The sequence below is a fragment of the Amblyomma mixtum genome, chromosome 5 (assembly GCF_055824585.1).
Source record: "Amblyomma mixtum isolate Tamu chromosome 5, ASM5582458v1, whole genome shotgun sequence".
Lineage (NCBI taxonomy): Eukaryota > Metazoa > Arthropoda > Arachnida > Ixodida > Ixodidae > Amblyomma > Amblyomma mixtum.
Window position 1 is genome coordinate 30,017,057 of NC_143016.1, and position 15,671 is coordinate 30,032,727.

Here is a 15,671-nt window from a genome sequence, read left to right on the forward strand (position 1 = left end):
ACGAGATTTCGCTGGGGTCAGGTAGCAACAGCATCCGACGGGCTACCTTCGACCGATACGACGACATTCCGCTTGGGACAGGTGGCGACAGCATCCGACACACTACCTCCGATTTCCGCGTAAAGATTGATGGAGCCGATGTAACGGCGTTACTAGACACCGGTGCAGATTACTCGGTAATGAGCCACGGCCTCGCCCGCGAATTGAAGAAAGTTTTGACGCACTGGTCCGGCCCGAAAATTCGCACGGCGGGAAGTCACTTGATTACCCCTGTAGGCAAGTGCACAGCGCGTGTCGGCATCCGGGGTTTTGTGTATGTCGGAGAATTCGTCGTACTTCGCGAGTGTTCCAAAGACTTGATCCTTGGCCTAGACTTCCTGCAGACTAACGGCGCTGTCATTGACCTGAAAGAAGCGCGTGTGACGTTCTCGACGAAACGGGCCGTGGAGCGCATTGAAATCGAGGATCCGGAACTCAACGTTCTGCGTATTGTCGACGATGATGTGAGGGTGCCAGCACGGTCTAGTGTGCTTGTTCTTGTGCGTCATGACTTGTTTCACGACTACGAGGGCATCGCGGATGGGCACCTCCCGCTACTTCTCGAGAAGGAGATAGCCGTTGCTCGAGGACTCGTTCATCTCCATAACGGTTGTGCTACTGTCCTCCTGACGAATTTTGCTAAGGAGATGCGGCACCTCGCCAAGGAAACGGCTGTTGCCTTCCTTCACGACGTTACTGCCTCGCCTCGTTTATGCACCGCCGGGGCCAACCCTCAAGAGGAGGCTACATCTTGCCGTCTCCTTCAAACCGTTAAAATTAGCCCGGACTTGACGCCCGATCAAAGGAATCTTCTTTCGGCTCTTCTGATTTTGCAGACTGCTTCGCCACTGGCTCCAAGGTCGGTCGTACTCCTGTCGCCAAGCACCGCATCATAACCGATGAGGCCACGTTACCGGTATGCCAACGCCCGTACCGGGTTTCTCCTAAGGAACGTGAAGCCATTCAAACGCAAGTGAATGAGATGCTTGCGGACGACGTAATCCAGCCTTCGACGAGCCCATGGGCGTCGCCAGTAGTCCTCGTCAAGAAGAAAGATGGCACCCTGAGATTCTGTGTCGATTACCGGAAACTAAACAACGTGACCAAAAAGGACGTCTATCCGCTCCCCAGGATTGATGATGCCCTCGACCGTCTACGCGATGCCCGGTACTTCTCCTCATTAGACCTCAAAAGCGGATACTGGCAAATCGAGGTGGATCAGAGAGACCGAGAGAAGACTGCATTTGTGACGCCCGACGGCCTATACGAGTTTAAGGTGCTTCCGTTTGGTCTTTGCTCTGCGCCGGCCACGTTCCAACGTATGATGGACACGGTTTTATCAGGTCTGAAGTGGCAGTCGTGCTTAGTGTACTTAGATGATGTCGTCGTTTTCTCGCCTACTTTCGAGCAACACCTGGACCGGTTGCGCATTGTGCTTCAAGCACTCAAAGGCGCACAACTAACGATCAAGCCGGAGAAATGCCATTTCGCTTTCAAAGAACTTCGCTTTCTCGGCCATGTTGTCAGTGCACAGGGCGTTCTCCCTGATCCCGACAAGACTACCGCAGTGTCAAGTTTTCCACGTCCCAGCGATAAAAAGGCACTTCGGCGATTTCTGGGCCTTTGCTCTTACTACCGACGCTTCGTCCAAGATTTCTCCAAGATAGCTGAACCATTGACAGCACTAACCAGAGAAGACATACCCTTCCTGTGGGGAGGCGATCAAGAACAAGCTTTCCAGGAGCTCCGAAGCCGCCTCCACAGGCCCCCCATACTCGCCCATTTCGATGAAAACGCAGCAACTGACGTCCACACTGATGCCAGCAACGTTGGCCTTGGGGCTGTACTTATCCAGTGGCAAGATGGCGTAGAACGAGTTATAGCTTACGCGAGTCGAACACTATCCCGATCGGAGGCGAACTATTCAACGACCGAGAAGGAGTGTCTTGCGGTAATCTGGGCCATAAGCAAGTTTCGACCATACCTGTATGGACGACCCTTCCGTATTGTCAGCGACCATCATTCGCTGTGCTGGCTGGCCAGCCTCAAAGACCCGTCTGGACGCTTGGCTCGATGGAGCCTTCGTCTTCAAGAGTATGATGTTACCGTTGTTTATAAGTCGGGACTTAAACACCAAGACGCAGATTGCTTAACACGCGCGCCCTTAGACTCCGCTGCAGTGGAAAACGCCGACGATTTTCCCTTCATTGGGGCCATTACCCAATCCCATATGGCTGACCTTCAACGCAAGGACCAGGAGCTGGCGCCGCTCATCGAGTATCTAGAAGGCCGCGGTGGTCGGGTACCGCCTGTTTTTCGTCGTGGCTTGCAGTCATACACTTTACGAAGTGGGGTTCTCTACAAGCGCAATTTTGAAAGATCACAAGAGACATTTCTGCTCGTAGTACCTATGGACCTACGGCCTGACATCTTGAGCGCTTGTCACGACGAACCATCCGCCGGCCACTTGGGAGTTAGTCGCACGTTTGCCAGAATTCGGGCGAAGTATTATTGGCCGAAATTATTACCTTCAGTACGATCCTATGTTAAAACCTGCCGTGACTGTCAACGTCGAAAATCTCCCCCCATGAAACCAGCCGGATTTCTTCAACCTATTGCTCCACCGAAAACTCCTTTCCAACAAGTGGGAATGGATCTTCTTGGCCCTTTTCCAAAGTCAACTAATGGAAAGCGTTGGATTGTTGTCGCGACGGATTACCTGACCCGGTATTCTGAGACCGCGTCGCTCACAAATGGAACTGCCACCGAAGTCGCCGCATTCTTTGTTCACGACGTCGTATTGCGCCATGGCGCCCCGGCTATTATTATTACCGACCGTGGGGCAGCTTTTACGGCCCGCCTGACTAAGGCAGTGCTGAATCTTACACACACTAGCCATAGACGGGCCACGGCGTACCACCCGCAGACTAACGGCCTGGTGGAACGGCTAAACAGAACTCTGGCCGACATGCTGTCCATGTACGTGGATATAGAGCATAAGACCTGGGATCAAATTCTCCCATACGCCACGTTCGCATACAATACGGCACTTCAAGAGACGACGCGGATTACTCCCTTCGAGCTTGTCTTCGGCCGCCGAGTGACCACTCCCCTGGATACGATGTTGCCCGTATACCCCGACTGCGAAAGTGAACTTGATGTGGACGTCGCTAGTTTAGCTCAGCGTGCAGAAGAAGCGCGGCAGCTGGCACGGCAGCGCATATACCTACAACAGCAACTAGACGCTGATCGCTACAACCAGGGACGGCGCTTCGTTTCCTACGAGCCTGGAGACTATGTATGGATTTGGACACCCGTTCGCCATCGCGGACTGTCTGAAAAATTACTGCGCCGGTACTTCGGGCCATACCGTGTCCTCCGCCGCATCAGTGACGTTACTTACGAAGTAGAATCTGCCACCCGAGACCCCTCAAGCCGCAGACGACGCACGCTCACTGACGTTGTACACGTCGTCCGAATGAAACCCTACCACAGCCGCCCTGCTGACCGATCTGGAGACTGATAGTGCCCCGTTTTGTGTTGTGTTCCTCCTGTACCAACCTAGCCCACTATCTGTCAGCCCGTAGCTCACCAGTATGCTCCTAGTCGGCCGCATCGAGGCGATGCTGCAAACAAGGGGGGCAATGACACATGCCTTCCTTAGAAGATGAGGAAGAACGCAACGGGCCATTGGAGAAAGACGAAGTGACTCTGCTCCGTCTCGTGCTGACCTGACTGGCTGCCGGTGTTCCTCGGCGCAGGAGACTTCTTTGTAACGTTACGTTACAATATTGTCACGTTGCAGTGACGGCAATTCAGCAGTCAGGAAGACAGCAACAAAACTTGCAAACGAAGCTCTTTATTTGGGCTGACTTTACGCCCGCAAAGAACTGATTCACTCGGCGGCGGCGTAAGCAACAAACGTGCTTGTCACCCGTCGAACTGCGAATGCCCACCGCTCGCGGCATCGCTCAATTTAAAGACAGCAAGGAAACTTCGAGATAGCAGGTCAATATCATCTACAGTAATCTAGAAAAACGTAGATGCAGCTTTTCATGGCTGTGATCAATCGAGATTAGTCCGGTCGCTTCTCGTGTCACAAACGAAAATGATAACACCCCTTTCCTGCGGCCTTGAGCGAACATACGGGCACTAAAATGATACGTGGCAATATACTCGCCACTGCTCGTTAGCCGCGGCACCAACGGAACAACTTCTAGTTTCGCAAAATTTATCTTCCCATGTCGTGTCCCAGTATCCGTGGAAGTCATATAGAGGACGGCTTTCTTAGGCTTCTAGCAACTACGATATTAATATGCATCGCACTTGACCAAACGGAGAACAGAGCGTCGTCGTGCCTGTCCAACGCTGTTACAATCCGTCGCACCAGTCAAACTAATCGTTTCCGGGAGGCATCGAATTAAACATATGGGACGTAAACGCGCAGCACAACTTCACCTGTCTGTCGCCTCATTTGGCGGGGATCCTTCCGCACTCGGGGTCAACATCATTAGCGGGTCACCATTCAGAGAGAGAGAGAGAGTACGTACGCGTGACAGTTCCTCGAGCTTGGTCCGTGCCGTCTCCAGGCTCCTGCGTTCGACGTGGTTGTGTGGTGTGTGCGCTAGCAGTTCGTGCAGCGTAATGATGTAGCGAGGCACCTGCGAGGCAGTTTCGATCACCTCGTTGAGAGACAGAGAGAGCGCGCGCTGTTACGAATGCACACACGGAAGCTCTCGACAGCACCACTGTGCCTCCCGGTCGGTGGCATGCATTGGCCCTTAGGTCGAACTCTGACACAAAAGGGACGCTGGGAAGAACGACGTAACCATCCGTTCTTTATTCTTCTTGAGGCGTCAACGTGACACCTTGACAAGAGGAGAACGTCAAGACGGAGACTAAGACGGAGACCTAACCATTACTGACATTGTAATTACTAACATGGCCGATTACTGACATTGTAAAAGATTCCCGTCGGCACCCACATGCACACCCATCCCAAAAAGTTTGTAGACCTTAACACTGGCGATACGTTTGAATTTATTCTCATCCATGGCGCACGACTGGAGATTTAAGGGAACGCAGTGTAATTCGCACATTCAGAATTAGACTGTATGTATGTATTTTAAGCGACGTGCAACGACGGCGGGGAGATTATGATTTTCTCGCTAGTACTGCGTTCCGTAAACTTTCGACAGCGGGCATATTGCACCACCGGGGGGCAGCTGCACACCAACCTGGTGCATGGGGTAAGTGAGGAATGTCTCCAGGGTCCTCCCCTGAAGAACGGTCTTCTCCTCGAGTCGCTGCAGTATGGCGGCGAACTTGTCGCGCTGCTTGCACTCGGCCAAAACCTGGAGGCTGTAGTGGTGGTTGCGGACGTACTCTTGGTAGATGGTCAGCATCGGAAGGAGCATGTCGAACAGATCTCCTGCAGGGCAGTCGCCCGGGCGTCGATGGAAAGGGGGGGGGGGGGAGGGTATCGAAAGGACAGCGGGACGAATGGGAAAGAGAGAGAAGACACGCACGGACGCGCGTACGCACACACGTCGGACACACGGAGCGAAGACAACGGCCTCTCGCCGGGTTCCCAGCCAGAAGTGGGACCCGAGCCGCCCCTCAGAAACGACAGCAATGCGCCCCGCGCGATGCGTCGAACTGGTCCCTCTTTCGCGCTGTCACCAGAGTGTAGTTCTGCTCTTAACTTCACTGGCGTCTTTGAAGCAGTTCGCGTCTGTCGGCCGATCGTTTAACGCTGCAGAGTGAACAAGAGAGCTTTACTTGGCAGCTATCGTAACCCAGTGGAAGTTAAGTGCGCCAGATCAAAGCAATGACTTTGCTACACGACGGTATACGGTATTCTGCCAGCGGCGATCACATTACACCACGGCCGCCTACTTCTAGGATTAGTTTGACGCACAAAGACACGAACAGCTCAGGTATAGCTGATGGCTCTTTAATCTCAACTAAACTTACCAAACGAGAATTTATTCTTACCGAAATATTATGCAGCTCATGGTGTACTACGAATGAAAAGGCTCAGTGCCGTCAGAAGAATTCGTTTATGAGTAGATTCTGCAAACTGTGATTCAATAAGTTCTTGCTGTGGGGTACGTTACTTCATCAAAAGGAGATATATCTGACTTGAGAGAGAGCAGCACACCTAAACTTGAGAGCAGGTAACATAAAGAGTAGCACACCTAAACGATGCCAGTTTCTGGGAACGTCGTCTTGTACCGGCTTTTAAGATATTTGGTCTGCCAGAACAGCAAACAACTTTCAACGGTATCGAATAACGGGCATTGTTTGCGATAGCCTTGAATATTACATTATTATACTACTTTTAAATTTTATACTACTAGTGCGATAGTTATTCGTGGACATAATATACAAAAATAAAAGAAGGATAGTGATTGCCTAAACCTTTAAGGAACTTTGAAATCGATACTTCTTTTCGGCGCCATTTCACATCCGAAAATACGTCCTATCTTCTGTCTTGTTTTACCTTCTGTCAGACGTTGAACTTTTAATAACCGAAAGCAGTTGCATGACGGGAGAACGGGCGTCACTGTATACTCTGTCGATTATCACGTTGGCAAAGCGAAGTTTAAGAATTCGGATGTCTACAAGAAAAAAATTTAAGAAAAGAAAGGCAGTGCAGAGAAAAACGCTGTTGAACTCGAAGTACGCCAGTTCGAGACACCGCGCGGCGGAGACAGTTTGAAGCAACAATGAGTAGCGTACGTAGATAGCAAATATTCAAGATAGTAAAGCACGGGCCATCAAACTCGGTCCACTCTGTGGGTGCTGTCGTGCACATTCACATGCCCTCAGCATGCTGCAGGCGCTTGCGATGTGGACCGTGCACTGAATACCAGGCGCGTGCAACAACAGGCGGCGCATGAATTCGCTGGCAAAGTGCCGACCCTCGCACGTGGAGGCTCCGTTTGCTAGCCACCGTTTCAAGAGGTGGGTTGCTGCATTCATTGTAAAGTAAGCACGGAATGATGCACGCTGAGGTTTTACCTGATTCGATAAGCGGGACGGGCTCGGAGTTCGATAAAGCATTGCTTCATATTGTTCTTGCTTTATTTTTTGTGCAGCTTACTTGTAACGCATCATAGTTCGGCAATGTCTACGTGGGAGCCCAAGGTGGTCGAAGCTACTTGGCGTGACAATGGGACTTCTTTCACCACAAGTCTTTAGCCCTAAAAGTACGGAATTGCGACAGGGTCTGCCATGCTCTTTTTTTTCTAAGGCGAAAGCTTTATATCGAAAGCCTTAGCTACAAAAGCCGGTGTCGTTGTCGGCGTCCAGGAAAAGTGGTCCAGAAAACCCCAATGACGTCATCAGCAAAGAAGATAATTTTTTCCCAAGGCGCGAGGAATTGAGTCAAGGACCTTCAGATCGCGAGACGAGCAAGCAACCCGTAAGCCACAAAATCAAAAAGCTTCTTGGTGAATAAAGGTGAATCAAGTGTATGCGTTTTCTTACGACTGTGTGTTAATGAGGAGGTGTGCCATTAAAAAGAAAGGAAAAGTATACATTAAAAATTAAAGCTTTCACCTTCAAAGCACATACGTAGTCCTAGGTGCCCTCCGTAGTTTTGTTGCGAATGCCAGGCCTCCCGAAAACAGAGATAGTTTAGACATGTCACATAGGACCATAGTGTTGTAAAGCCAGGTATTTTTTAAAAGTTTAAATTGAGTTCATTTTATCGCTCAGCTCGCTTTTGAGCCTAGTATAACTCGAGATCTTGTTTTTAGCCACCGCAAGACTAGACAGAATGTATCCAGTTGGCAGCAATTTCTAAACGTAAGTGTTCTTACACGATTATGTGCCATCCCTTGAGCCGAGTTCCTCGGTGAGATATGTCAGAGTGAATACTACCAGAGCTGCTCGGTTACCACACAGAGCGATTATCCGCAGCAAATATTTTCGTTCGCCCTTGCTCGCAATCTGCTGCCATGCTGCACGACTGGCAGTGTTCCCACATGTAGCAATCAGGGACCAACTAGTTGGCCCAAGCGCCGCATGAGTGAAACGCGCCATTCGTATCGCGTCGCTGCGGGTGTAATTGAGGAGACATGCCTGGAGGTTAGCTAACTTAGCGTCGACTCCGGAGCGCTCCCTTTCGGGCCAAACTGGGGTGCCGACGGCCCTCGTGACGGCATCCAGATGCGCACCGCTCGGCTGTGCTCGGCCCCTGCTCTAATTGGGGCTACTGGGATCCATCAGGCACTGCGTGCCGCCTTTTTCCAGGACCATTACGCGCTGACAGTTGGTCGTTGCCTGGCGGGCCGGTTTTTGGTAGGTGTAGTAAGCGTCTGAAGCGAAGGAGCTCCTCCTTCCATTTCCCTCCCCAGCGACCCTAATAGGTCTAATGGCTTCTCCTGTAATTCATTCGGGACAGAGAGCGAAACAGGGTAAGAATGAGCTCGCAGAAGAGGCGCTACATGTAAACAGCTTGCGCTTTTCAAGCCTTCTGTCAGGGCAGTCTTATCCTGCACTTCATAAGTAAAGCGTATGTTAAGAAGTAACGTAAACAAGAACGAAAGACTACTGCAGTGCAAGACACTTACCTTGAGGCTGTTTGCCAAAGGCAACATACGCAACCAAACGGCAGCATCGGGCATTGCGCCGGCCTAGCTATGAAATACAAATTTGAGCTCGCGGATCTGAAGCGCCCACTGTTTTGTTATTCACGCTTCGGCGAAAAACAACACGACGGGAGGGGGTGCTCGTACTTGAAAGTTTTTGCAACGATCGTGGGGTCAGCTAGAGAGACATCTTTTTCATCTGTGTGCGCACGCTCGTGCGAATGCATGCAACGAACTGTGAATAGCAGCTCAAACACAGTCCTTGAATCGCAGCTTCTTCTCCAAACTTTGCGCTTAGGGGCCTCAAAGAGAAGCCTCGGTGCGCTCAAAGGGCTCGAAGAGGAACAGAGCCTCCGTGTTCAAGCGGCACTTCGCAGCGCGAACACAGCGGACGGGCCGCATGCATCGTCTTGCTTCTCTGGGCGTGCTCGGCATGCTGTGTGCAGGCACGGCTAGCACCGAAGGAATGCATGCGTGAACAAAAGAAACGGGCGAAGAAACGAGCCTTCACTGCTCGTGGGGGCGCTTCGTTTCTGCCCCATTTCGCATTATGCTGTTTGTCCAGCAAAGGCAATGCTACTCTCAGCTAGAGCGTACCACTCGCAACGCTTCTCCCTGTACTCGCTCGAGTTTAGCTAAACCTGCGTGAACCTGACGAGGTAGAAAACAATTTTTCTGAAGATATTAAAAATGTCTGGTGTTTTTTTTTTATTCACAATGACATAGTACAGAGATTGAGTACGATTACCTAGACAAGCTAGATGCCGTTTGAAATGGAATGCGTTATTTCTCTAATAATAGTATGGAAGGCAAAAAATTATTTCACAAACGTGCGCATGATGCCGTCAGCAAGACTGCAGTGGCGCAGTCCTCCGTCTAAGGCGCATGAGACAGTATGTATCGGCGCTCATGCAGCGATTCCAGCTCTCTAAATTACAAATCTAAAACGCTCACAAGTTTTTATTCATAGAAATGGAATGTGACTGATACTTACGGAATGATAGAATTAGTAAAAAAAAAAGAAGTACCCGCTGTTTGCCTTGCTTCGCGTTTTGTATCTGTGTTTATAGGCATTACGAGTTCGATATGTACTTGTCGTTTGAATGCAATTTTTAACTGCGTGATGATGTAGGGAGACTTGCGAAGTATAAAGACAAATTTTAATGTGAATGAATAGTTTTCTTTGCCGTAGCGAGAGCTTTCTCTTGAGTCTAGTGACTGTTTATTCTTGATACGATATTGTGGTGTTTTTTTCCAACATGAAGAAAATTTTTTGTAATGTGCTTAAGTGCGTCTTCTCTAATGTGTAGACCTCAGATACATCACGACAACAAGGAACTAATTACATATTTTGCATAACTTTTCTTGTTTCAGTGTTTTCACCTTTTCTAAAATACAGTACGTCTATCTACAGTCCTTAATCATATTTGCATCACCCGGGAAATGCGGGCTTGCTAGGTGCTTTTTTAAATATTATTTTTCTTTATAAGAAATACTCGCGGCGCTGAGTTTTTCCTCGATGTTGTTTAACCTTCCAGCTTTGCGGTTAAAGGCCTGAAGACCAAGTGAAACAAAACCACCTACGCCGCTAAAGGATCGCTTTTTGTATATGCCGAAAACCTGCGTCGAAATGGGTTACATTTAACGCCAAATTTAATCTGCAGTAGATTGCACCAACATGCTGCTGCTAAAAGCAGCAGTGGCTAAAAGTAACGTGAAACAGCATTTACCTTTTGGTATTAGGTATCTTTAAGAGCTGCTTAATACCTTGCACTAGTAAACTAAGAACAAACCGGTGCAATGGAATGATTGCCCTTTGCAGGCAGCACATCATGTACTTGTTTCTTGTGCCGGAGCAGATGATAGGCTGTCTTGTTCGGGTCTCCAACAGGAAAACTAAATCGATGAAATCGTGCGACGTCCTGTAAACAGGACAAATAGGAAGTCTAATTTCACGAAGAACGTGGCCAACGTTTATAGTGGGACGCCAAGGTCAGGTATTCTCTGTCTGGCCCCTTTATAACTGGACAGTCTTTGTAGGCTATAACTGGACACTAGGCTTTCGCACCCACAATGAGCATAATTATTGTCTTGTCAATACCGATAGAAAAAACGCCGCCGCGGTGGCTCAGTGGTTATGGTGCTCGGCTGCTGACCCGAAAGACGCGGGTTTGATCCCGGCCGCGGCGGTTGAAATTCTTTGGAGGAGAAATTCTAGAGGCCCGTGTGCTGTGCGATGTCAGTGCACTTTAAAGAACCCCAGGCGGTCGAAATTTCCGGAGCCCTCCACTACGGCGTCTCTCATAGCCTTAGTCGCTTTGGGACGTTAAACCCCATAAACCAAACCAAACCGATAGAAAAAAAAACATTAGAACGTCGCGCGTGTGTTGGCGTGGTTTGTGCTTCCTCTAGGCCCTTGCACACAGATTGAGCTTCAGTAGTGTCTTGTCAGTACAGGTATTTGTATACCTAGCTGAGGGTTTTACATGCGTTAGACTCGCTTTCGCAACAGATGTAGATATGCCCCCTCCCCCCCGCTGTCGTAGATATGCCGTAGTGGACCACTATCCTAATGAGGTAGACTGGTGTACCAAGCAGGGGTACCACCTTGGTATGTGTACCGCCGCAGCGGACAACACATATTATAGCTTAGTGGCCCATTGCTATCAAGTGACCCACTTCAGTGGAGTGTGCCACTACTATGGCGCACCACATATGCATGGAGCTGCGCCTTGCGCTGAAGTATCATTTTGCAATGATGTTTTTTATTACCACCGGGCCCCACATCGCCAAGAAGCGTCCAGTGTTATAGAGTTTCCATTAGCATGAGGCCATCATCTGATCTTTCGTGGCTCTTTATGGTGGTGTGCCCCACTGCAATACGACAAACTCTGTGCCATATAATGGCCATATAATGGTTCCAGCTGCTTCACACATGAAACCATTATAATAAAGACCTAAAATCTTTGTTATTTTAATGAGTCTTCCGCGACATCACGGCTTAAAAGAAATCCTACAGAGTTAGTTATTGTTTCACTTGGCCTTCAACGTTGTAACGTAGTAACCTGCTTTGTTTGCACCTAATTTTTGGCAGCGCTATACCGCGACTTAACTGCAACGTTTTAAGAAATACTAAATACTGAATGTTGAATATCACGCGCTCTCCCGCCCTATGATTTTTTCTTTGCTATTGTTTCGTCTCACTAAAATTTCTTCATTCTTATTGACCAGGCTTGCAATTAAATAGCTTTTAACGGAGACAATATAATGCAGGGGAAAAAAATGCGCACATTGTTTAATTGAAGTTTTCTCGCCCAGAATGAAAAGAACAAAATATGCGTACACGACTTTCGAGGGAAGCAGCAGCGCAATGTTCCGATGACTTTCCAGCGAGAACAATGCACCAGTATGTTTGTTTTTTTCCCCCATTATTTTTGGGCTCAGGCAAAAACTCCCGAAGCAATCTTCGTGATTGAGGGAGACGAGTCGTTTCTTTCTCTGAAAATTGCTACGCGAGGCAATTTTTGAAAAGCGGAGGGTCCTGCAACATGAAGCCGACCGACCGCGATGAAAGAAGACAGGAAAGACAGCTCGAGACCGCCTCTGTCTCTCTCTTTCTTGCCGTTCGGTTGCTCTTATAGAGGCCCGGGCTTGGCTCGGCGTGGCTTAGCGCAGTGCTAAAAGCCTTTCCCGTTCACAGCGCGTGCGACCTCGCCCCAAAACGTCGAGTTTCGGGTTACGGGGCCTCCTCATTAGCGCAGGTCTGCTGTCGAAGCAGAGAGCGCCGCGGGCGGTATTGTGTCGCCGCTGATTTCCTTTATTGTTTTTTTTTCTCCTGTCACGGCGGTGCGGTCCAGCGGCAACGTCCAAGTCCGGCTCGGCAGCGGGGGGTAATCTGAACGGCTAAACGGGAATGATGAATGCTGATTGAAGGAGCGAACCTGCAGAGAAGCGCATCTGGGAACTTCAGTGCGATGGACAGACTTTTTTTTTTGTTTCCGCTCTTGCTGACCGCATATACTGTAAGAGGAGTCACCGAAATCACGGGCTATTGTAAGCATCGATTATTTGTGAGGTTTCAAATTGTGGTGCTAATGAGCGGGTACTGTTTGTTTACGTTGCACGAAGATTGTTTGGGAAAGGAAATAGAGAATAAGAACGGAAAATAATACTGCGCAGGTTAGAAGGCACTTGAACACTGTAGTAGAAAGGAAGGAATAAAATAATAAAAATAATGGGACGGTCGCTTTGTATCTAAAATTTCCGGAAACGCGGGCGTTGATTGTCCATTCTTGAAGTCCAGGAGAAATGCCTTTTTCGCACACTTTGTGATTGCCATTTTTGCATGGCGTCGGAATAATATTCAGTAGCTCATTTCACTCGCTACTTTATCACGTGTTTTTGTATTGCTGCTTGAAAACCAACGATCACCGTGTGCTTCCTTTTCGTGGCACCACAGTTAAGGCGCGAAAGAAGACGGGATTATGCAGTAGTAGGCTCTGATATGAGTTTATTGCAAAACGCGCATGTCATCTCTGGAACAGCGACGCTTGCGCACTAGCAGCCCTATTGGCCTACAGAAGCGTACAAAGCTGCGCTACGCTACGGGCAGCGTCTGCAACACCCGGCACAAAGCGAGGCACAGCCCTTGTCTACGCTCGGTGCGGGAGAACTACGTCCCGGCACCGGTTGCCTCCACCGAGGCTGCGACAGCAAACAGACGAACAAAGGAAGAAAAAGAGGGGACAACACCTATAACACAAAGGCATGTTGTGGGAGGGGTGTACCGGAGGGTCGTACGTGTCTGTCAGTTCGACTGTTATTTTTTTTTTTTAACGGATAGTTATGCGCAGGTGTACGTATAGATAGATGGATAGCCACATAAAGCGAGACATCGAGACAGGACAGCAAGAAAGGTCGAGGAACCTTACCTGTACCTTCAAGAAAAATGGGGCGAGAGCGGAAAGAGGGGAACGACCGGTTGAAGGACGCTGACAGGCGACGCTTCTGTTTTTCGACAGGTGTATATATGCACTGGTAAACTCTACGCTTTGCCTCGCTAAAGCCGGGAAGCGGTGCGGTTGCTACAGCCGGCGTTAGCCAATGAGAGAGCGGTCTGTAAAGGCGTTAGGTGCTCGTAGGAACGGCTCACAATTAGCCAGCGGCCTGGACGATCAATCGTGCTTTTTAATTCCGTCGTGAAAATCCGCTTGTCGTGTGCGTGGCTGTTCCTTACATGAGCACAGGCTACTGAATTCAATCCCCGACATACCGCCGCCGTCAGCTGTAGTTTGCGCAACGTCAGGAGGAAAACACCGCTTGGACGAGACAACGGCAAGAAAAGAGAATTGGAAGAAGCGCTTCAAATCTGCGCCATCGCTGTTGTCACGTCCCAGCGCTGTTCCGATTGTGATCCGTTGAACCAACTTCCCCTAAAGCAAGCCTTGCTCAAGGGCGCGCTGATTTAGTGGGGCAAAGCGTAGGCACTGCGGCTTTCTATGAAAGGCGTACACGTGACGCGGGCCGCCACTCTTTCATCGTAACACACTTCATTCGCCCAGCCCGTCATAGCTTAACCCCTTTCTGTCGTGTTTTCTGTGTCTTTTTCTGACCCACGAACGCTATTCTATGCGCAGCTGGCCCGTTTTTACCGCTGTTCCCCACCTAAAACAACGGGCGTTCTGGGTGGCCAACATCATCGACGTATTGGGTAACAAACATAACGCGCCAAACCCCAGCTTCAACGCATCCATTTAAATAGAGCGACCCGGACCTGGGATGCGTGTTGCAGTTTTCTTTCTTCCTCTCCCCTTATTTGCCTGTAACCCTCTCTAACCGCGAAACCCTGTACAGGCAACGCACACTGTACCTCTCTGATGCGGTTGGCACGCTTCATTCTTCTCGCGTAATTCCTCAAATAATTTGAAATTCTCAACGTTTCTCCGTGTTTCTTCTTCAAGGTTCCTAAAAGTTGTACTTCAGAGGGACAGAAAATTGGTGAGTGTATGGTTAGTTATCTGTGTTCAATAAAGTGGCTGAAAATTTTCGGCGAAAGTTCCGTTATCGCATAGTCAAGTTGCAGGCGCTACGTAAATATACTAATTTTAATGTGATGCATGACATGCCTTCATTAATTAGAGGAATTTGTAGATGTCACGACAGCAGCACTCAGTGCGAGTCAGCTACAAAGAAGATTGGCATTTTCTGCGCCGTATCGCTGCAGTCACTCAGCATGTTGAGAAGGCAGTGGTTGACTGCTACAACAGCTCCAACCATGCATTTCTTCGCAGGAATTTCTCGATTATAAAACATAGCTTCATTGTTTAGAAATGAACAGCGTGCTGCTTCAGAATTCAGCTCCCTATCTTTGTACTCAGGTGCTCATTATCCATTCAACTACTTTTGTTGAAAAAAAAAATTGAAAACGGCATGGAACAAAGAAGCAGTTGGAGTTTTGCATGCTGCTGTGAATGGTTTCTTTTCTCTCTTTTAATTTAATTTTCTCAAATGTCTAGGCTACCTTGCTTCTAGTGGTGCCAGTTCAGCGCATAAGTTTTATTCATCTTGGTGCTAGCTGCGAACAGCGTCGTCTGTGTGTGGTAAAAAAAAACAACAAAAAAAAACTTGCGGATTCTCAAGTGTCAATTCTACTGCCACGAGTAATGCGGCAGTTAATGCCCTGTTGCCATGCGTAGCCACAAACTGCGAGAGTACCTGGGAAATATTCACGTTCGCTGTCAAGACAAGCTAACCTAGGTCAGCAAAAAAGAAAGCACAAGACGAGAAAATAACTAATTTTATGCATGAGGTTTCAAATTAGCCTCCCTAGCCACCTGTATGATCGGCCAATCAGAGCCCTCTCCGCTATCGACCGGAAAGGCACTTCACGGCATGAACGACTCTATTGTCAGGCTGCGGAGAGGAAGTAGTCTAGTTCAGGCGCGTAGCGAGGATAACGCGGCGTTGATTCGGAGGTCGCTTTGTTTTCTGAAAGAACTTGTCGCGCACCGCACGTACCGCGGTGTGGCCGCG

General features: G+C 49.1%; 1 protein-coding gene across 2 annotated transcripts in view; it reads right to left on the minus strand.

Annotated features, from left to right (window-relative positions):
- Nucleotides 1-15,671, minus strand: part of LOC149341642 (ras-specific guanine nucleotide-releasing factor 2-like) — a 303,695-nt gene that overhangs the window by 48,014 nt on the left and 240,010 nt on the right. For both annotated transcript variants that reach the window (XM_089543766.1, XM_089543765.1), the window contains exons 8-9: nt 5,277-5,470; nt 4,590-4,700 (exon numbers count right to left, since the gene is read on the minus strand). In XM_089543766.1, the coding sequence (XP_089399892.1) occupies nt 4,590-4,700; nt 5,277-5,470 (305 nt within the window). The remainder of the gene's footprint in view (nt 1-4,589; nt 4,701-5,276; nt 5,471-15,671) is intronic.